General features: G+C 41.2%; 1 protein-coding gene and 1 long non-coding RNA gene across 7 annotated transcripts in view; one reads left to right on the top strand and one right to left on the bottom strand.

Moving 5' to 3' along the window:
• Positions 1–4225: 4225 nt before the first annotated feature.
• Positions 4226–10760, bottom strand: LOC125640948 (uncharacterized). The gene is made up of 3 exons (XR_007357948.2): positions 10659–10760; positions 5420–5553; positions 4226–5121 (listed from the first exon to the last, which is right to left on the bottom strand). It is a non-coding gene; the product is annotated as an uncharacterized LOC125640948 (long non-coding RNA).
• GABRB2 (gamma-aminobutyric acid type A receptor subunit beta2) overlaps positions 9751–22746 on the top strand; it is a 247403-nt gene continuing 234407 nt past the window's right edge. The window contains exons 1-4 of one of the 6 annotated variants that reach the window (XM_048860134.2): positions 9751–10133; positions 10997–11229; positions 11343–11434; positions 12334–12401. In XM_048860134.2, coding sequence (XP_048716091.1) covers positions 11153–11229; positions 11343–11434; positions 12334–12401 — 237 coding nt within the window. In that variant the 5' untranslated portion in view covers positions 9751–10133; positions 10997–11152. Of the gene's footprint in view, positions 10134–10667; positions 11230–11342; positions 11435–12333; positions 12402–22746 lie in introns of those variants that run through there. The other 5 variants (XM_048860135.2, XM_048860136.2, XM_048860138.2 and 2 more) reach the window with 5 other exon arrangements.

Raw genomic sequence — 22746 nt, 5'->3', positions numbered from 1 at the left:
ACTCCCACTTCTGTTTTCTCACCTGGCTTTACCTACTTCACTCTACTGTGGGTACCTAACTCACTCCATACCTAACTCCCATTCATATTGAACTCCTTAACAGGGATTCACTGTTTTTTATAAACCTCTCAAGTTCCAGGTAGCTCCTTATGAGCTTTTTTTTTTTTTTTTTTTTAAAGACTGTCAGCTCTTAGGAGAAGGTGTTTTGTGCTTGGATTGGTTGGAACAGTGTCTTACAATCCTGACTGGGACCTCTGGACTCTCCTGTAATATAGCTATGAAGAAACAATGCACTTTTGTACAATTTAACATGAGATGTCAGTAGAATCTCATCAATTGCTCTTAAGTCAATGCAGACTAGAACCTTCCATATAGAAAGATCTAAATTCTGGCATCTGCAGCTAGAGCCACTGCCCTTGGGGGTGGAGTGAAGAGATGTAGGGACGAGAGGCAGTTCTGTGCCTGCATAGCACATAGGCAGAATGCATCAGAGACATGGTGAAATGGGCTGTGAAAAGCATGTTTATAACTTCTGCAGAAATGTGCCATGTATTCTCCTGTCTCTGGACACTAGCAAGTACTGGGGTGACAATGAGAGAGAGGGCCCAGGCATTGGCATGTCGTCAAACCAGCTGGCCACATCCCAAGTCAGAATCTCAAGCAGTGGTTCCTAAACTCTTTGCCCCCTGATGACGCCTTTGGCATCTGACTACATGTCCCGGACCTGGCCAGACCCAGACCACCCCCGCCAGTGTGGGAACACCCCAGCAGCATGACTTCTCATGCACGGTGAGTGCGAGGTCATGCTGTGTGGAGGACACCATTAAGAACAAAATAGTATCCTCCATGTGACAAAAGCACCTGAATGCTGTTCCAGCCCTGGCTCCAGGGACAGACCCCTGCATAACCCACAGTTGACTCCCAGGGGTCCAGGGATTCCACTTTGGGAACCACTGACCTAGAGCATTGCAGAGAGCACTAGCTACTTGCTTTTGCTCATGGAATGCTAGAAGCAGCATTCTGCTTGGCTCCAGCATACAGGGAGACTAGATTCCCTCAGCTCTTCCCTCCCCCCCCCCACTTTCTCAAACACTCATAAAGGGGCAGCCATAATTTTGCTTATGGTAAATTACAAACCTCTGTTCTCGTAGTTCCCATTTCAAAATAATGATTCAAAAAGCAATTGGAAGACAAGCAAATATTCACCCATTACATTTCTCCTTAGGCTAAACTCTTTTTCAATATGGACTCCTCTACTTCTGACCTGGTGGCTTTACTTAAGACTATGATCTGGGAAGAAGTTTGCTTGTTTGTTACATTAACTATATAGAATTCTAGCATTCTTTTCAAGCAAATATTTTGCATTTCTTAAAATACACCAGTTGAGGATCAGTCCCCAACAATAGACTAGCCATGGGCATTTTTAACTTTGTAAAGCACTTTGAGATTTATATTTGAAAAGTGCTATATAAATTAGATTGAAAAATGCTTCCTGATTCACTCATTTCAGATTAGAGTAATTTGAATAATTCAGTCTCAAACCAGAGACTCTGGGTCAAACCATATTTCATGTTTGATTTCCTAGAGCTCAGGCTCCCCCATACATATTTTTAGAGGGCTGTCTTTATCTGACAGTGCAAACATTTTATGCAGACCCTGTGTCTGAGATGTCAGGCACACAGATTATTTCACTTTTGGGAAATTACTTTGACTGGAGACCTAAAACAGTAATTTCCAGCCACATTTTTCAGGAGCACCATTTGAAATATTAAATTAGGGGACTGACCTGCTGTGAAGGCCCATTCTGCCACTTGGTCATGGGCTTCCCCGTTAAGTGGGTGATTTCTGTCAAGTGTGGCCTGGCCCCCACACAGGGTCACCTGAACAGGAAATCCATAGATTCTGAGCAGCAAAACAAATAGTCTGCAGAATTAGCCCCCTGGGCAGGGCAAGGCAAGGCAAGGCAAGCAATCAATCTATAGGCCTCGTGTCTCTCTGGGCTGGGGCATAGTTTAGGCAGTTTCCACAGCAGCTGGCGGGTAGTCCAGGTTCTCAGGCTTTACTACCAGGGGCACTGCAGGTTCCTCTGCAGAAGCCAGCAGTGTACTCCCTTCCTCCTGCATCCCTACACTTGATTGGTCTGGGCTGCCTTCTTTTATCTGAATTCTCCACTTGGAGCATGTGCAGCAGGGAAGAGGGGGCGTGGCACCCCATCACCCCCTCCCCTTTCTGTGGGCCATACCCTGGTACACCTACCCCAGTCTTTTTTCTTCTCTCCTTTCTTTCCCCTTCTTGTCTATATCCATTATTTTGTCTTTTCCTCGGATTAACTCCCACCTTCTCTGCTGGCTCCTGTTCCTAATTTCTCCTTTCAGCAGGAGACTTCATAATGCTCAGAATAAAGAGGATTCCATTTGTGATTCTGGGAGATTGAACTCTATGTACTCTCCCAGTCGAAATGAGTGTTGTGAAAACACAATGCTAAAATCTTTCGGGTGGTTGACTTGTTTTAGTTTTAAGATTTGACATGTACAAGTAGCCAGCACCTGAGAGCTGGGGTGTTTGTTGTGTTTTTTTTTTTTGGGGGGGGGGGTGGAATTCACAACACTTCACTTGTTTTTCATCCAAATTTTCCAACCAGCTCTAACCATTTGTATAATCATTTATAATAGTACCCACGATTGCGCTGGGAGCTCTAAAATAATTTAAGAAGGCAAGATCCTGCCCCAAAGAGCTTGCTAATGAAGGCCCAATGCTACAATCAATCCATGCAGCCAGACCCCTGAATCCCTCTTGAATTCCCCTGCCTTTAAATGGGACTCCATATAGTCATAAGGATCTGCCTACACAGGTCTCATTGCAGGGCTGGGGCCCAAGACAAACAGATAAGGGACGGGACAACAAATTCAAACATACACACAGGAAGTGAGGTGATCTTGGCACACATCCTATTGGTTTGTGGATTTTTATATTTCTTAAATATTTTTATTACCTCTCCCCTACCCAATTCCTCTATCTTCAAAGCCCTGGTCTCCTTGCCTTTAAAAGTCAAAGGTAAATTGGTGGTACAAGCTAAACATGGACAATTAGCCTCTGAAATAGACTCTCATCTGTCCTAGTCATCCTTGGTCCTATTTTAAAATATTTCCTTACTGGGTTTATTCAGCTCTTACCCAGTTAGTCCAACTACCTCATCTTACTCTAGCTCCCAGCCATTCTCTTCCCCTCCCCCCCCCCATTGAACAACTGTCTTAGTCATCCAAAACCCCTCTTCCTTGCCCGGTATCACTCTCAGATCCACTTCCACCATTCCTCCTCACCCCCAACAGATAATCTCCCAGTTCTGTATCTCTGGACCAGGGAGCTTTCCAAGGTTCTTTAACCACAGCTGCAAGAGAACATTTGGGATGAGGAGGTACAGTATACCCAGGGTCAGTTCAACTTTCCATGGTTCCCTGATGCTGAAATCTGATGCCAAATGTAGTGGAAACCACTATAGTGGGTGGGGGCTGGCTCACTCATGTTGAGAACACTGAATGACTGTGGAACTTCAATTTTGCTGTCTATATTCTTGTTACACTAATTTATTTACTCCACCACTTTGAAGGAAACAACATTTTTACGCTTTCATAATTTGATAAGAGTTTTAGATTTCCTTTGGTCATAATTCAAGGTGCCAGATGTTCTGCATTTTGCTCCAGTTCCTTACAAGTGACGCTTTTCTGCGATCATAGCATTTGGGGATGTCTCACACAACCATTTCACTTCCATTTTTATATTATCAGTAATTTCATTTTGTATTAAAAGGCTTAGGGCAATGTACATCTAACATCTATTGATCCCAGGCAATGCTAAAAGGTATGTTTGTTAAAAGACATAGGAATTCAGTACCTTAATGTTTCCTTTCAGTTCTTTTCACTTATAAAATACAGTCTGGGTCATGATCTGTGTTTTGCTCTTACATATACTATAACTCTGTGAATATAATATGCAGTTTGTTCTAGAATGAACAAATCTGAGTTCCAATTACAAAAACTCTCCATACAGAGAAAAGCTAATTAACATCTATGCTTTGCTCCCCGTCCCTGCTTTCCTCCTGCAATTAAGTACAGTGAACATTGTATTAATGTTACTTATTCTCTAAACAATTTACCAGACCAAATTTATGCATAAGATTGGTCAGTTCAACTTTCAAACATAAAATGATAAAAAGAAAACCAAGTGGTAAAATGCATTGCAACTTTAATGTTCATGTAAAATAAGACATGTTCTGACTCAAATTGAAATTCAGTAAAGTCTCATCTTAGAGAAGTTAGAGGTGGAAAAGACTTATAAAAACACATCATCACAAACATTTGCCTGCAATGGCTGCAGGACATATTCAGTCCCCAAGACAAAGTACATATTAGATGGTAGGGAATGCATCTGATATTTAACTCATAAGAACAGATTTAAAGAATTAAAGCTAATGTTTAAAATCAAATTTACATAAGTTGAGAGAAGGTACTGGGCATCTGGGGTCAGGCTTCAGTTATGAGGGATTACAAGTATCTGTTACTAGGGTCACAAGATACATACATAGTACATAACCAGCATAGACCCAGATTGGGGTGCAGGAGTTTTTAAAGCGTCAGTGAATAAGTGATCTCAGGTATGCCACCCATAGAATGTATTTAGAGTTCAAGTCAGTACTGGTGTAGCAAATAGATACATGGGTGCGGCGCAGCCCTTGGTTTGTCAGGGAAGGAAGTTTTCAAGGAGCAATAATCACACCTCGGATTAACCTAATTGGCCATGCTACTGTCACTGTTACTCTTCATCTTATTGAAAAGGCCAAGAAGTAGGGAAACTGCACTTGTACGGGTGTGTGTGTGTGTGTGTGTGTGTGTGTAAAAACATGATAGTGAAGAGAGGTATAAAGGTCTTGTCAGCATGACTTTGACTTATTACTCACAAGTCGCATAGCCCCGAATAAAGAAATAAAGGGACAGATTCTCAACTAGTGTAAGTGGGCATATCTGTGGCTCCATTAACTTCAATTGAGGTACACTGATTTATAGCAGCTCAGGATCTGGCCCAAAACTCTTATTTCACATCACGGGACAGTATATTCTGTATATGCTGCAGGGAAAAAAAAAAAGATTGTTTTAGAGTGTTAACATTTTATGGGGACTATTTTTTGCATCTCTCTACTTGTGAAGCCAGGTGTTTTAAGCTACCAGGAGTACAAATGTAAGGAGATCAAGGTATTGTAGATCATTTTTAGAGACTATGACTCCCTCTATTTATACACAAAATTGTCATTTTTTAAAGTCAAATATCTCAGGTCTTTCCAGAGCTGAAGCCAGTCCTGGGTTTCATTGGGAATCTGGTGGTCTCAACTATGGTATAAAATTTGCAGAATCATGAGATGCCAGACCTTAACCATATCAGTGGAGTAGGACTGATTCCTGCCAATCCAGGTGCTTGCACAAGTAGGTAGCCGATTCTCAGCTGTCTTGCATTCAAGATGGATTCAGGAGGGGATGATGCACTCAAGATCAGGCAGTCTGTCTGACACAAGGCACAGAAAACCATTTGAGTCAGGAAAGAAAGTTAGCGCAGCCCTTATTGACCTGATGTCAGCCTATGGCATTCTGTGGCACACCAGGCTGACTGACAAGCTGCTGTTGAAATTTATTCCATATTGGCTGAAGGTGTGGTTCATCTGAGAAATGATTAACCAAAGTTACATCCTGCAAGTCAGGCAGAAAATCAGTCATCTTAAACATCTCTGCAAAGTGCTTCCACAAGGATCAATTTTGGTTCCCCTTTTTGTTCAATACGAACACATGACCTTCCTGGAATGTGGGCTGAGAAGTATGTGTATGCTGATGACATCTGTATTGCTGACACAGGAAACTATTCCCATAGAGTTGAAGTGAATCTCAGGTCAAGACATGTTTCAGAGTAGCAGCTGTGTTAGTTTGTATCCGCAAAAAGAAAAGGAGGACTTGTGGCACCTTAGAGACTAACCAATTTATTTGAGCATAAGCTTTCATGAGCTACAGCTCACTTCATCGGATGCATGCAGTGGAAAATACAGTGTGGAGATTTATATACACAGAGAACATGAAACAATGGGTGTTACCTGTATGGGTGTTACCATTGTTTCATGTTCTCTGTGTATATAAATCTCCCCACTGTATTTTCCACTGCATGCATCCGACGAAGTGAGCTGTAACTCACGAAAGCTTATGCTCAAATAAATTGGTTAGTCTCTAAGGTGCCACAAGTCCTCCTTTTCTTTTAGTCAAGACATTGACATTTTGACCACTTATTTCCACTAATTCTTAGTGAAACCAAGACAGTTGCAACTACTTTCAATCTAAACAACCATCTTGCCAAGTGACCCATCCTGATCTGTGCACAGGGATGGCTGCTGCCATTCCAACCAGTTGTCACATACTTAGGAGCAAAACTCAACCATTGCCTGATGTACTGCCTCACCTGAAAATGAGCATCTGAAAATATCATCTCTTCCTGTTCCACCTTAATACAAAAACGATCAGGAATCTCCTGGGGAGCAGACCCTACATCTTTAGTGACCTTTATGTTTGCTCCAGCTGAATAGTAATCTAGGGTTTGGGGGTGCAATCACCACTCTCAGCTTGTCAACATGGAGCTGAATTTGGTCACTCATATTATTAGTGCAAGACAGACACCAGCTTGTGGTTTTCCCCTGGGGTGCTCCACCCCGAGTCCCTGCCCCCACTCTGCCCCTTCCCCTGAGGCCTCGCCCCACCCCTCCCCAAGGCCCCAGCCTCGCTCCGCCTCTTCCTGTCCCCACTTCATCCCCTCCCCAAGACCCCTGCCTGCTGGTCCGCTGCTCTCCAACCTCCCCCAAGCCCCTCCTGGAGTTGCCAAACAGCTATTTGGCGGTGGCTGCTGACCAGCTGTTGGGTGGTGTGGCTGAACAGCTGTTTGGTGGTGCCCCCGATTAGCTCAACAGGCTACTGTCTAGCTTGTCCAGTCTAGCCACAACATGACCAGATTAGCTAGGTTTCCTCTCCATCTGTCTGTGGGGCACATCTGGATGGCAGTTTATAATGCTTAGCCTCCCTTGATATAGAGCTTATCTTCTGGATATGGAACCTGGACATTGAGCTCTGATGTCTGCATATGAGAAGGAGGTGGTCCTCCCAATGCAGTTTCTACATCAACAGAATGGACAAGTTGCCTCAGGCCCTGATCCCATGGGGTATAGTGGACCCTCAACTTCCACTGAAGTCAGTGTGAACAGAGTGATCTTGGGCCCCTAGTTACTGTATAGTGTCATCAGGTTCTTAGATTTTAAAATAAACTTAAGTAGCTTCTGTTGTTGTAAAGTGTTTGTTTTTAGTTGCTTGTCCATACTTTATTTTTATATACAGTTTTGTATCACTGTTTTAAAATTGATATTTATAATAAATACATTAACAAAATAAACTTTTATGTGTAAGGATGTCACTGTTTTGAGCTGTTATCTATTCAAAAGCCAAAGCTGAGTACAAATGCTATCTACATTGCCATATAAAACTGTATTCACTTTTGTATATATGTCTTGACTCTGTTTCTAGCCCTGTCACATGGTATTAAACTATAAATCTTTCCCCTAATCCAGCATTGAATATTGCCAGCCCTGGGCCTTAGATCTTTCTTTTTATCTGATTCACATTTGGACAGGAAAGAAAGAAATATTTTAATAGCAGTTCAATATAATAGTAATATCAGAGAGCTGAAAATAACGTAGGAATTTGAAATGTCAGATGCGGTTCCAATGTAAATCCTTACGGGTGAGGACAAAAGGGCACAATCAATGCCTTTTACTACCAGATTGCAGGTTTTATCATGTGGTTGCAGAAAAAAAGAAATACATATTATGCATATATCTAACAATACAGGATTCATTGTACAAATGAATGTCCACCACCTGCTTCGAGGGCCATTTTTCAAGTGCTTTGAAAGTGAAGCATCCCAGCTGTGAAAGAACAGATACTTTCGTTGGTTAACATAGCATCCATCATGCACTAAAAAAATCCTATTTCTCAGTCTTGAACAGGGAAGAAAAGGGGGGGGGGCATCACAGTGTGACAAACTGCTAAAAATTTTTACTCAAGCATGATTATTTTTAGAATACATAAATAAGATATTTCAGAGCTTCTGAGAACTCTTCTAGCCTGTTAACCTTGTGGCGTTCATAAGTATGAATTCTCCCTGTACCATAACTTCAACCGCCATAATAGGCGAGAGTCTCAGCCCTCTTTGCAAGCATATTAACCTCTTTTTCCCCCTACTCTGGCACTTCAAAAATAATTTGAGTCTAATATTTTTTCAGAGGAACCAAAACCAAATAAATACAGAGATCTCATGAAAAGGCTTAAATTTGTCGGGTGGGGGGGGTATTTAAGGGTTGTGGTGGTAGGGGGTTGCTCAACCCTACCTATTTCCTATTGATATGATTTACTGTGTGAGTGTAGCAGACAGGTGGATTTGCATGAGTTGCCTGTGGAATGCACTACACTGTGGTAAACTGGTATCTGTGTTACCTAAGGAATATTTTGAAGGGTAGATAGAAGATATTTTGACCCCCTACAAGATTTGACTCTGATCCTTCCCACTCACTAACCTACAATATTTGAACATTGATTGCATTTATTTTAAACATACCTGCAGAATTTTGTTAAATGGCTGCTGGGCTTTACATCTATGTCTCATGTATTCAGCTTTTCCTCCTTTGCATCCTTGCTGTTTCTTCAAGGTCTCCTAATCTACACCCCTTCTCCCACATACTATCTGTGCTTTTACCCTCTACCTGCAATCAAGGCCTGCTCATTTGCACTCCTGGTCCATGCCCCTTCTTATGTGTACCCCCTTCCCATGTGCCTTCCTGAGACAATGTCTCTTCAGCTGTATCCCCTTTCCTCCGACAGCTGCACTCACTACCTATAATGCCTCTCCTCAACTGCACCCATTTCCCATACCACACATCTAGACCATGCCTCCTCAGTTGCACCCTCTTCTTATGCATCTTATTTGGCCAGGTGCTCTTCCTCGAACCCCCACCCAGCCCTTCTCGCTCCTGCCCCAGCTGCTCTTCCTCGAGCTCCCCTCCCAGCAATCTGCCAAGAGCAACCCGTGCTACCGGGACCCGCATGTTGCCTGGCGTCACGTGGACATAGCCGGGTCTGGGGGTCGCTACAGCTGGCTGGCGCACGCTGCAGCTGCATCTCCATCCAGCCAGTGGGTTTGGTTTTTAAATGCAGTGCATGCCCAGGGAGGCCGGGGACTGTGCTCTGCCTCTTCACGCGGGGCTCAGCTACCTCTCTTGCTTCAGTTGATAAAATATATCCATATGTCTAAAAAAAAAAAAACAAAACCCTAGTCCAGGCGATCAGAGGCGTTTATTTGTTTGGTGACTGTGATATGCATGCATGTGAAATAGCATTCACCAAGCAATGGGCTGTGGTCTGTGGAGTAGGGGGGCATGAGGTTTTAAACCATTCCCCGGGGGCGGGGGGGGGGGGGGGGTGAGGAGATTTAGCAGGCCTGGAGCTCCTGTCATTTGCTGTGAGTGGAATGACTAAACGTTTATTGAGGGAAATCGGGGGCTTTCAAAGCGTCTCTTCCTTAGCCACGGTTCACATCTCTCTCTCTCTCTCTCTCTCTCTCTCTCTCTGTGCAACACTCACCCTTGTTTCCTTCCTCCTCCCTCCCTCCCTTCCCCTTGCAGCGAATTAAATATTGCTTTTGTGAACTGGGGAATTAAAGTGTCTCTGCCTAATTCCCTTCCGTGTGCAATCCAGGCAAGGCGAGGACGCGTGCACACCCCAGATCCGTTCAATGAAGCAACACAGATCCACGGGTCCAAATGGGTATTTGGAGGAGGAGGAGGTGTAAAAGGAGCTACAGCAGCGGGCAGATTTGCAAGGAATAATTTAAAGTCCTCTCTTTTTTTCCCCCTTCCCTCCTCCCCCTCTCTCTCTCTTCTGCTCAGGATTTAAATGTCACTCAAAACATCCTCAAACCAGTTTTCTGTTCGTCTCTGCTTTCTTCTGAAGCATTAATTCGGCTAAACGCTGCATTTCAGCCGCTCTGGTGTTTTACTCAGAAAGGTAAGGAGGGTCTGTGAGTGGAAATGCACCGGGTATGGAATGGTCACTAAAAGCCCAGTTTTCTTTGCAGGGTATCCCGCTCCCCGACCCCATTCCGTAGCCAGGCTAAACCTACCTGAGGAATTTGCATTCCCTGCTAAAGGGGAAAAGAGCATGATCCCCCCCTCCCGCCCGCCTCCCCACACTTGCCCATCCTTGCCAGCCATTGCTGTACTCTTTAAGAGCCACGCTAAAATCGAATGGGAACATAAAAGGGAGACGTTCGTTTTAATTGCCTCCCTTTTCATGATATAAATAATCTTGAGAATTGCCTGGCTGGTAACGTCATATAGCGAGTCCCTCTCTCCCCTCCCCAATTCCTCTGACCTAGGAACAGCTCCTGCCAGGAGAGTAGGAAACATCCGAATCCCTTCTTACAAGAACCTGGTTCGTCATCATTGCATTTCCCCCCAGAAAGATTACCATAGGCTCAACCCTCTCCCTCCCTCCCCCCTGCCAATCTAGGTCCCTTTTTCTGCCCCTCACCTTTCTCCGCGTAGACTGTTTCCGGGGAGCGTAAAGTTAAGCTACCCCCCTGTCTGCCTCTCGCACGATTTGCATCCCCAGCTTCTTTTAAACCTCTTTCCCCCTCTGTTTCTAATCGGATCCTGCACATGTCCGCCCCCCGTTAAGCTAGGTTGCAAAACTGCCGTACCCTGCAACTCCTGAAACTTCCCTGCTTGCTGCAGTTTATATTATATTGGAGTAGACTGACAAAAAGGACAACAAAAATACACTTGATCCTTCTGTGGGATGCCTTTTTTTTAAAGAATGCATTTCCTTCTTCCCCTTTAATTTTTTTTTTTTTTTTTTTTTTTGGCAAGGAAATTTGCTCCATCTCCAGCAGCAACCACTGCTCCTTTTGATGTTGTGGTACGCCGTGCGCATGCGCTTCACATTAGAATTACTGCACTGGCCAGAATAAGTTGGATCTCTTCTCCTCTTCACTGAAACCCTAAATCATATCAAAAGCTAAAGGGATGTTGAGAGTCCGGAAAAGGGGCTACTTTGGGATTTGGTCATTCTTCTTAATAATAGCAATGGTGTGTGCACAGAGGTAAGTGACTGAGACGTCTCTTTTCCTTCACTTTGAATTGCCCTGTATGCTACTGTTCCCCGAATGGGGAGATCGGATCTGAGAAATAAGACATATGTATTATTGTTTTTTAGTGTCAATGACCCTAGCAATATGTCGCTGGTAAAAGAGACCGTTGATAGACTGCTGAAAGGCTATGACATTCGCCTGAGGCCAGATTTTGGAGGTAATTTGATTGCTTTTTGAATAGGAGATGTTACATACCCAGGCTGTGTCTCCTGTGTGTGTGTGTTTTTAAACGTGTTGTGGGTGCTGCTGCTTTGGTGTGTATGTTGCCATTTTTCTCAAGCTGACCGAAAGTTAAGCCAATTGTTACTGAATTTTCTTAACACAGGATGCTCTTAATGCGATCATTGAAATCTCCTGTATATTTGTAATCGGTCTCATTTGTGAGAGTGTGTGCTGATAACTTATTAACCCATAATTAAACCGTCGGTTAATTGGCGTTATTCAGATGAAAATCTCTTAAGTTTATCCAGCGTTTTTTCTAGTGAGCCGGTGTCTGTGACCACAGTCACTATTTTTGAGTACAAAAGATATGTTGTTAATTGATACAGAAAATGTCACTTAACCCAATGTTTGCTGCAACTTTGAACTAGTTGTGTGCCTGAATGTGTGTATACTACTCCAGAAAGCAATCTTAAGAGCCGGGTATAAATCATTTGAATCTCAGGTGAGATTCTCTTTTTCTCAGTTTGCATGTCGCATGTGTCGAGTAGAAAGAGTTAAAATGTGCAGTCCGATCTTTTCTCCCCCTCCCCCAGGTACCGATTTGAACTGGTTCATACAATAATCGATTTGTGTTTGTCTATCTATATAGCCAGTGTCTGTAGAGCCCCCGTTATTAACACGTGTGTGCATGTTACATAAAATGTCCCTACAGCTGACGGCGGAGGCAAAGGGTGAATACTCTGCAAACGGAGGGTTTTCCAGGTATCAAAGGAGAGCCTGTTTTGTTGTTACCAACACTCGTGCCATATCGCCCTTTGATTAGTCTTGATAACTCTGGTAAGAATGAGTTAAGTTCTTAGAGATCACATTGCGGACCATCTCGTTGGTTTGCAGGTCCCCCAGTGGCTGTTGGCATGAACATAGACATTGCCAGCATAGACATGGTATCAGAAGTCAATATGGTGAGTATTTAGTTTTTTTATCCCCTCTCTCTCCTGAAGATTGTGGTAATAATAAGCTTGGGGGGTTGGGGGAGAAATGTCTGATTATTTCTCATCTGGCTACACTGTGCAATGGCTAGTACTCCCCAACCGGTGATCAACCAACCATACTCTCCATTCTCCCCTCCACCCCCCAAACCTCCTGCTGTTCTTTGTGTGCATTATAAACCTGTTAAGGACTTGTTCTCCTCTTTGGCATTACGAGACACCGAATAGGGGCCGCCTTTGCCTATTTGCTACAGCAAATGTTACCAGTCCAAACCTGCATGCAGATTTTGGGGAGTAAAAAAAATCCATGAAAATCTATGGATAAATGCATGAAATCAGAGGGGGGTTGGATTTAGGGATGCTCAGGTTTGTGCCTCTTGCCCTCGCCTCTCCCCCTCCCCCGGAAAAATCCAATAAATTAATAATCTGCAATATAGTCTCTAAGGATTATTTTATATTATGACTCACAACATGTTCAAAGCTTGTACGATTTATTGACAGTCTTACTGTTTAGTAGCTACCACTTCAGACGTACTGTAAGCGCTATTGAGCGGGCCCTTGAGTTTATAGTCAGTGGAACAATGTTAGTCTTGTTTTGCTTCGTGCAAGAGCGCCCCCTGCTGACAACGGGGTTCCACTGCAGCCGAAAGACAAATTATAATACCCCTCAACTCAATCCCCGATTTGCTGTTAGTTCTTTGAAAGAGTTTACATTTATTTATTTTTCTTTGCACTTTGTGCCTATCGGGAGCGAAGGGACCCGAAAATACTTCAGCTAGCAAGGCCACGTTGGACTGCCTGCGAATTATTTGATGCACTTACAAGACCTTCATGCTTTTTCATATGCCAGTCACTGAGAAGTGCTTAAATGTGTGGAGGAAGTTTGTGAACTGGGTAGAGAACTAGGTCTATTCCTAGCTAGATTTCCTTACACTTGATCTAAGACTAAACTAGGTGTGGAACTACACTATGCAGCTATCTTTTCTCTTACGGATGAGGTGATGGCCCATTAATATACAGTTCAAAAATGTCACAAAGCATTGTGCTTTACATCAAAAGTACCTTTCAGATTATGTGGGTGGGAATTGAGTTCAAGTGGAGGTTTTGCTTACAGACTTGTTTTTCTACCTAAGCTTTTTTTTTTTAATAAAGCGAGTTGCTTTACAAACAAACTTCACACACAAAAATCAGCCCCAATAAACATTTTCCTTTGTTATGTAAATCAGAGCTATTCCTGTGCTCTTCATTAATAGTCTATACTTAATCAAATGTTGAAGTTGCTGAAAGGATAAGAAGTTAACTAAATCATTAGTGTGTTTTGCTTCCATTATTGGGGGGGGTCTAATGAACGGTTGAGAAAACAGCAGCATTCCTGAAACTAACATCTGAGAAGGAGCTCTTCAAGGGTTAGATTGAACTTTCCTAGTAATCACTTTGCTTACATGTAAATGTTATGGGCCAAATTCTGCAGTCTTAAACTTATTTTCAGTTTTATTTGGTTAAGGGAACTGGTTTGGGCCCTGAATGGTGACATACAGACATAAAACATTCTAGCAGCAAAGGCAACACGGTAAATGCGTATTAATGAAATGTATGGACTGGGAAGGAGATAAGTATCCTGTTTAAAAACAAATTGTCCGACATTGCTGGTACATCTAACTATATATGTAAAACTATTTTTCAAAAAAGTTATATAAGTGCCACTTTGCACTATCTTGACCTTTGTACCCATTAAAATATATTTTGCTTAATGGTTCAATGGTCTGATCTGAATTAATACTTTCCAAAAATGCTGTCTGTACAGGGCACTGGCAGCCATTTATGGTTTATTTTCATAACTGAAGGTGTTCTGTGACTTACAGAAAATGGTCCAGAATATAAAATGGTAACATTAAGATGATAAGAATATTAGCTTTTGTTTTTGGAAGACTTGCTAGTTGAGTCCTTGCTCCTGCTGTCATTTTGGGGCAATGGCAAAGCTCCCAATAACTTCACTAGGAGCAGAATCAGTTCCTAAGTATTAAGTTTTAAAGCAGATGCCTAAAATATAATCTAAAACATCTTTACACTGAACTTCTAGTTATGTTATCATGGGATATTTTGGTATGTTCTGTTCAGGAAGTTTAAGTGCTAAAGAAACAAAATTGCATTTTATTTTAAGCAGCTTCCTTTTAATGAAATCTGGGTAGAACAGATATGGCATATGTAGAATCTTTATAAACTTCCATTTCAGAGTGGTGAGTTTTACTAGCCAGTGCTGTGAGCTAGAACTGTTAGGTTAGTGTTACATCCCAAAATCAAAACTGGACATTGATACCAAACTTTTTTTTTTCATTTAAGGGGATGCAGAATCTGTTAAATAACTTCCAGAAATTTGATCTCTATTGAAAAATGATAATGTCACCTGTGTAATGTGGCACAGCACACACAAACTAAATATTATTTTGAAAACTTTTTGTGTATGTCTTGAATATTTAAGTTTCTTCAATGAAAAGTTTTACTTTTGAAAAACAATGAAATCTTTAAAGACTTTGTTGGATAATTTGGCAAAATTGGCAGGCAGGTTTGTTGTGAAGAGACATATATTCAGTTTTACCAATCACAATTGGCTAAAAGGGTTATAGTCTGAATATTATATAAATGTATCTGAGCTTAAATAGTTGGAACATGACTAATTTCATTCCTGAAACTACAAGCTTTTCTCCAATAATTTTTTATCTTTTAGTATGAGTTCAGGGGTTTCCTAATCAACAATAGTAAGAATTACTTCCTCAACCTATTAATTGTAAAATAAGAAACACATAAGAATGCACTTATAGTACTCTATAAATCATAATGAATATCTTTACTGATTAACAGGAAATGAGCTTCTAGGAAGACAGGCATACAAGAAGAGAAGGAAAGAAATACTTAACATATAGGGTCGTGTCTTGCTCCTCTTGGGAGTTTTGGCCTTAACTGATAGAATCTCTTTGCAGCTGTCATTACTTCAGAAAGATTCTCATCTCATTTTGAGGTCCACTTTCCTTCCTGTGGACCTTCTGCTGCTCATACTGAAGTCAATGGCAAAGTTCCCATTGACTTCAGTTGAAGACAAATCATTGCCTATATGTGTTTATAGCTTGACTAACTTTAATGGGAGTTAAGATTTTTGCCTGCAAGTGAGACTACACAACCTGGGATATTAACACGAGAAGATCTCTGATATCTGCAGTATGAACTTAGTTTCAGAGTCCCATCTTTTCCAACAGAAAGACATACATACAGACAAACTTCCATTGTCAGAAATTTTTTCTATCATCACCATCCACATTAAGTCAGGCTTTGCAGTTGCCTTCAAAATAGTTACTCTTGTCAGTAACAGTGTTAAAACTGGAAGAAATTCATTTACTTCTGACCTTTCCTAGTCAGAAAGTTGGATATATATTCATAAGATTAAATTTCTTTTTCAAAACCTGTTGGTAAAGAGTATATATGTACTTGACTTTCCAACTCTGGGCTATACTGAATGAACATAAAGGGAAGTAATGAGGCCTTCAGATACATTTGTGAGTTGATAGGTTTCATGTCTGAATTTGCTTTCAGGCTTCATATTTTTCACAGGAGTAAAATTCTTCAGGTAATGCTTTTGTGCAACACCATAGTAACCATAGCTAATTCCATTGACTTCTTTGTGCTTTGAATCAGGCCCTGTATTACCATTGTTGAGAGTATGCTTTGTGCCAGTCATGCTGCAGCTTTCCTTAAAGGTTTCCTGATGCAGGTGAAAGTTGAAAATAAACATGAAGAGGTGTAATAGCTACTTAAACCAAAATGGTTTTCCTGTCATAATGAATTCTGTGTTACATAAGATGAACTGGATTGCAGTGAGCCTAATACAACATTCTCAAGAGAGTTTCCAGGTGTTTGTTACTGTACTTGAATTTCCTTCTCAGCTTCCTTTTTCCCTAGTACTAATCAGACTCATTATAAAGATAATATCTCCAGAGGGCTTAATAGTCTATTTTTAAACAACTAATGCTAGCTGAGATGTCAGATTTCCAAATCTGCACCCTCTTGATTAATAATTGGAGCAGAGACTTTGACACTGACACAACAGCTAAGATTCCTTCTCCCGCCCCCAATAGCTCCATTATGTTTAGAAAACAAACTTTAACCTATACATTTGTTTTGAGGCACAGAAGGAAATTTGGGATATATCTTTTCCTCTGAAGTCTTCACTGAGTGTCCTCTATAGCATATTCTGCATTTGTTTTGCTTGTTGATCTTCCATGGATGATGTACTGATCTCAGAGGAGAATATTGGCCTGGAATTAGGTTGCAAATTTTGGTTTACTTTTTTAAAATAGTTGGAAACAATTTGTGTGTGCGCGTCTGGCTCTTTTGGGATTCTGATACAGAATATCCTAAAAAGAGAGAGAAATGCTTGATATATTTTATCCCCAAAATTAGATTTACTTTAAGTGATGTGTTACTTATAGTTGTTAATCCATACTGAGGTGAGGAAGGTGGAATCTAAACAAGTGACTTTGTTCAAAATATACATTTGGACATAATTTTAAAGAGCAACAGTATTATGTAGATATTGGCACGTGGCTTTAGTACACATGCATGGAGCCAAATTAATACAATAGACTGGTTTGTCTTATTGGGGGTCATCATGGTTGGTTGAGTGTATAATCCTTCCATTGAGAAGGAGTTACAGGAAACAAAGGCAGTATTAGTCTATCAGGGTAAGATTCACTTCTTACAATCTGCGGATGTTTTTATGCAAGACCCTAATAGCATCTAAGCTCTGTAGAGAATTAAGTTTAATATTATATTGCAACTTCTGTACTCAAGGTGCCCCAGAGTTGGTTACTAAATACAAAGTAAGATACTGATAGATCAAGATGTAGTGATCCCAGAACTGTGCAGTTGCACTTTTCTTGGTAGGACAAAGCAATTCTCTGTTAGTGGACCTCGGGTTTTCAGTTTCCATCACTAGTCCATACTCACCACTGTGTTCTTTTAAAATCTGCCACAGTTCCTTGAGGTACTCCAGAGAGGGAACATTAATAAAGAAGCAACAGAAGCAGGCTGCTGTTATGGAATTAGTCTGATGAGGGTTTTCAGACTTCAGGTAGTCAGAAATTGCCTCTGGGTGTATGAAGTGGGAGCAGGGCTGATGAGAGGGAGGTAAAGCGGAGCAATTGTACCGGGCCCACCGAAAGCTCTATAATCTCTGTGCAAATAAAGTGAAATTGGACAGGGTGGGACCTCAGTGAACATGATGTACTGCTGCCCATTTTCCTTTCGATGGGCCTGGCAGGGAGACGGGATAGGAGGGACCATTTGCTTGTGTGGGAGTGAGTTGGGGAAGGAGTGTGGTGGGTAACGCTGTTAAGGGGAAAGGAGAGAGGTTGGAGCCAGGTAAACCAGAAAAGGGCAGAACAAGAGAGGGATAGAGCCCTGGTAAAGGAAAGAGAAGGAGAGGAAGAAAAGACAAATAGAGAAAAGGGGAAGATGGAAAACATGAGGGGGCGAGGAGAAAGAGAGAAGGAGGGAAAGAGATGAAGAACACTGTGCCTGCTGGCAATAATTCCTTCTTATTGTTTACATACTGGAGATACTGGCAAGGGCAGGAGTGGTAGAGTGCCCTGATATAAGGCATCTAAACATGAATATTAAAACCACATATTGGAGGGCATCACTTTCTTGCTTTTATAACACACAATTACTATTTGCTCATTAGTGGTTTATTATTTCTGTGGTGACATGGGTGCGTATGGAGCTGTACGGCCAAAAGACAATGGTCTTTTCCCAAAAAGCTTCTAGTCTGAGTCTCATGTTGAAAATTTTTCTGTAAATTTAGAACTTTTGCACCCCCAAAATTATCCTAACTGCACATCCCTGCTGGTAGTGCATGCTAACGTAGACAAATATAGCAACTTCGATGAATGCAGAAGTAGCTCCCAAATGTCTAGGATATGACAAAATGTCTTATTGAAAAATTATCCATTGTTCTGGTCTGAATATTGAGATTATCCATTGTTCATTTTGAATAGTATCATGAATTCTTTAATTTCCTGGAGAGTGCAGGGTTCAACAGAAGGGACCTCAGTTTAGTATCTTGTGTGAAGGATTTAGTAGTGCAGTGCCCTCTCCCAGGTCTGTGGTATAAAAACCCAGTAAGAGCTCAGATGACGATAAAAGACTTGAATCCATGAGCACCTGGCCCAAAAGTGAGAGTGCTGTCATCAGTATCATAGGCATCGGTTAAAATATATGAAGTAGATCTGTATAATGTGCATACATTATAATGTAAATGGTTTTATTTCAAACACCTACATATGAATTGAGTTCAGCTTTAAAAATACATTTTTAACTGAGTATAGTACAAAAGCTGCATTCTTAATATTATGTATTTTATGTTCAAATAGTTCCTGGGAAATGGACACCTACTGCAGTAAGAGAGTAAAGATGAGAGTGAGATGTATTTTATTTATAGGAAATAGTCACTTTGCATGTCTACATTTCCTGTAGTAGCTTTCTCCATTAACTGTTAACTCATTGGCTTACGTTATGTTTAGAGAAAACTCTGTGTGCTGGTACCAATCTCTGTCTGATTACCTGTAGCCACTCTCAAGCCCCTCTTTCTACCTTCTAATGCATGATATATTAGCTTCCACCTGTGTGTTCTTCCTCCCTACAATAGACAGGAAGCATTTGTTCCTTCAGCATTAGCAATCAAATCCAAATTATAGTTGTGGTTCAGCACTATACTATTTATTTAAGAAAGAGGCGTGAAAGAGATTAAAAATAAAGAAAAGTATTTAATGCGGAGGCAGCGACAGAGACGTGTGCTACCATGGGCTGGAAAAACATAAGTTACAAAGTTTAAAGGGTGGTAGCTGTATTCTTTATGCTGTTAGCAGTGACCCACTTTATAAATGCTCTTTGGAACTGGCTGTCTTTTTGTGCTTCATGTCAATGTCAGTGTGTACCCTGCTTCCACCTCATGGTGTTTTAAATAGTGAAGCCCTGACTCCCCCCACCCCCACCCCAAAGACTACCTCCTCGCCACTTCTGAAGGTGTTCCCTTTGATTTTCTAGGGTGTGTTGCTCTCGACTTTGTGAGTCCAGGCTAGCACTGAGGTTATTCACACAACTATTATTAGCACTTTTCTGTATGAGCCCGATTCTGTAGACCAGGCTCTGAGAGTTGCTGTTGTGTTTTGTTTTGTTTTTGGGTTTTTTGCCATGTAGACATACTGATAGAGAGTTGCACGGAGTTTCAGAAATAAACGTTAGTAAATGTCCGTGACCTATAAATCTTGAGACCGTAGAAAGGCGCCTGTTAAAGTGTCATAACCAGCTTCTATTTAAATGTATGGTCTTTGCACTGACCTTTAAGGAAGAGAGTAAGTGCCCAGTTCAATGGCCTGATTTCAGTGGGAGATTTTCTGGCTGAAGGAGTAATGAATTGGACTCTACAGACCTGATCCTGCAATTTCTTTCATACAGAGGGACAGCTGTCACCATTCACTGCTCCACTGAAGTCAGTGAGGCTCTGTCTGGGTGAAGCAGTCCATCCTATGTGCAAGAAATTGCAGTATCATGTGACTTAAGACATTTAAGTCAAGGATTTTTGTGTAATATCTTTGTTCATTTTAAAATGAATGCAGCATTTCTTTACAATTATGCCCCTAAAGCAACAGAATCCTGACATCTTTTTCTTTGCTTTCCTTTAACAAATTAAACATACTGCATTGGACATCACTTTTTCTATGGTGCAATGTTTCAGTCTTTTATTTTTAAGTAGTAGACGTTTATTTTAAATTGATCTCTTTGGATTTATTATTCAGACCAATGGATAGTTGCCAGAAATGTAAAACGATTGCCTTGGAGATGATCTGTACAGCTGAGTTAATAATTATTGCCATCTTGTTTCCTGTTAGCACTTATCCATAAATATTTTAACTAATTTGGCTTCTGCCAGAGAAGAGAAGATATATTTGTATTTACCATGTTTTATGGACAATGTCTTATAGTGCTAAATCGTGGGAAAGGACATTCTGTGCACTTTGTTACCTGCTAGTACATGGCTTGCTGTATTTCATAACTTCTCTAGTGGCAATCCCATAAAATCTTTATAAATTAACTGTGATGGAATGAAAAATATTTTTTATATCATGCTCTACAAACACGTCACTTACAGTTTTAAAGAGGTATCTGTGGTTGTGTTGGTGCCTCTGAGTGCTGCTAAAGTTAAGTCTATCAGTATTCCATGACAAAAGCCACCCTCTTTGTCCATGGTTTATAGTTTGGTTTTCAGTACTCAGCTGGGATGAAACTTGGTATGAAAAGGTCTCAGAGCAGATATGATGCTTGCTTACCTGCCCCAGTGAGGCCAGTGGAACTGCTTGTGTGAATAAGGAGAGCAGGATATGGCCCCTTCTGACAAATCCATAAAAAGGGGATGCCTTTCTTTGTTTTTGTAACACCTCTTTAAAATAATGAAAAATTTCATCCTGTTACATTTTAGGTAGACCTAAGCCCTTAAAAACAAAACATAAAACGCATGAGTTACTAATATTCAAAATTGACTACTGAGGATTCACAGAAACTTGTAGTTAAAAATGCATATTAATACTGTAATAGTGTTGTCGCATGGACTGACAAAAAGATAAACAGCACAGACGAAGCCTTTGTGCTTTATAATAATTACTCTTCAGTATGCATCTATGAGCATTCCCGCCTCTCTCATTTTATTTTAAACAGCAATATTACCAAAAAAGAGAGATAATAGTGACCACTAAAATGGTGATAGAACATTGAGGGAAGTACTGTTTCCTCTGTGCGGATGATCATTTGGAGCTCCACCTGTGGCCAAGGGTCAGATTATCGAATGAAGGTGCCTAAATTGTATCTGCAAAAAAAATGTGTATGCAGTATGTGCTGCACAGACATTATTTACATTTGCAAATGGTGAAACCTGTTGAAATCAATGGGAAGATTCCTATTGGCTTTGGATTGGGCCCTAATTGCACATCTACGTACTCATTTGGGGGCCAGATTTTGGTTTTGCACATACAAATGTGTACGCTCATTATTGTCAGCCTTTACTGAAAATGTGGTGTTGTGGTCAAAATTCTGTCCTCAAAGACACAATTTCAGACACTTGAGTAGGATGGTACAAGTCTGACTGAAAGCAGAATTTGTACATTAGGCTCATTCAGTTCAGAGGTAATGTTCTGAGTCTGAATCCTTCCTGTGCCGTCAGACATCGCTTGGGGCATGAACAAGATTCTGCTATCCCTGTGTATCCTGGGATGCTCTTTGCATGTCCTCTATGTTAAGTCCTATAAGTTTTCCCTCACTAAATATTGTTCGACAGAGTAATTCTTTTAGTCAGCCCCTTTTATATGTTCCTCCAGCAAAATGGCTACGGTAATGGTGTCAGTTATGGAAGTGGGTCCTGTGAGATTTATCGTTTATATTGATCAAATAGTTTGAAGACCCCTGACTCTATAACAGCCAAATTCTGCTCTCAGTGATACCTCTGTAGGAAAATCAGTGGAATCACTCTGGATTTACAGCAGTGTTGCTGAGAGAAGAATTTAGCCCTATTTGTTTTTAAACATGTTGGCTTTATTCTTTTGCAAAAAGATTAACGCTGAATCTGCAAAGGCACGGTATACTGAGGTGATCTGATAAGTGCAAACTCAAAGACATCTACATTCTCTTACCTATATTTATTCATTTGCATAATTAATTAATGCCTCCTAAACAGTAGTTCAGTAGTAAACAGTAGTTCAGATTTCCAAACGGTCTTCCCCTCAGATAAGCTTCAGTGACACACCTGCTTTCAGTAGTGATTCAACTTAGACATTTAGCCCTGGTCTACACTAGGACTTTAGGTCAAATTTAGCAGCGTTAAATTGATGTAAACCTGCACCCATCCACACGATGAAGCCCTTTATTTCAACTTAAAGGGCTCTTAAAATTGATTTCCTTACTCCACCCCTGACAAGTGGATTAGTGCTTAAATCAGCCTTGCTTGGTTGAATTTGGGGTACTGTGGACACAATTCGATGGTGTTGGCCTCCGGGAGCTAGCCAGAATGCTCCATTGTGACCGCTCTGGACAGCACTCTCAACTCAGATGCACTGGCCAGGTAGACAGGAAAAGAACCGCGAACTTTTGAATCTCAATTCCTATTTGGTCAGCGTGGCAAGCTGCAGGTGACCATGTAGAGCTCATCAGCAGAAGTGACCATGATGGAGTCCCAGAATCGCAAAAGAGCTCCAGCATGGACTGAACGGGAGGTACGGGA

Source organism: Caretta caretta, chromosome 8, assembly GCF_965140235.1.
Source record: "Caretta caretta isolate rCarCar2 chromosome 8, rCarCar1.hap1, whole genome shotgun sequence".
NCBI classification, from domain to species: Eukaryota; Metazoa; Chordata; order Testudines; family Cheloniidae; genus Caretta; species Caretta caretta.
Note: the sequence above shows the minus strand (reverse complement) of the source record. Positions and strands in the feature narration are given on the sequence as shown.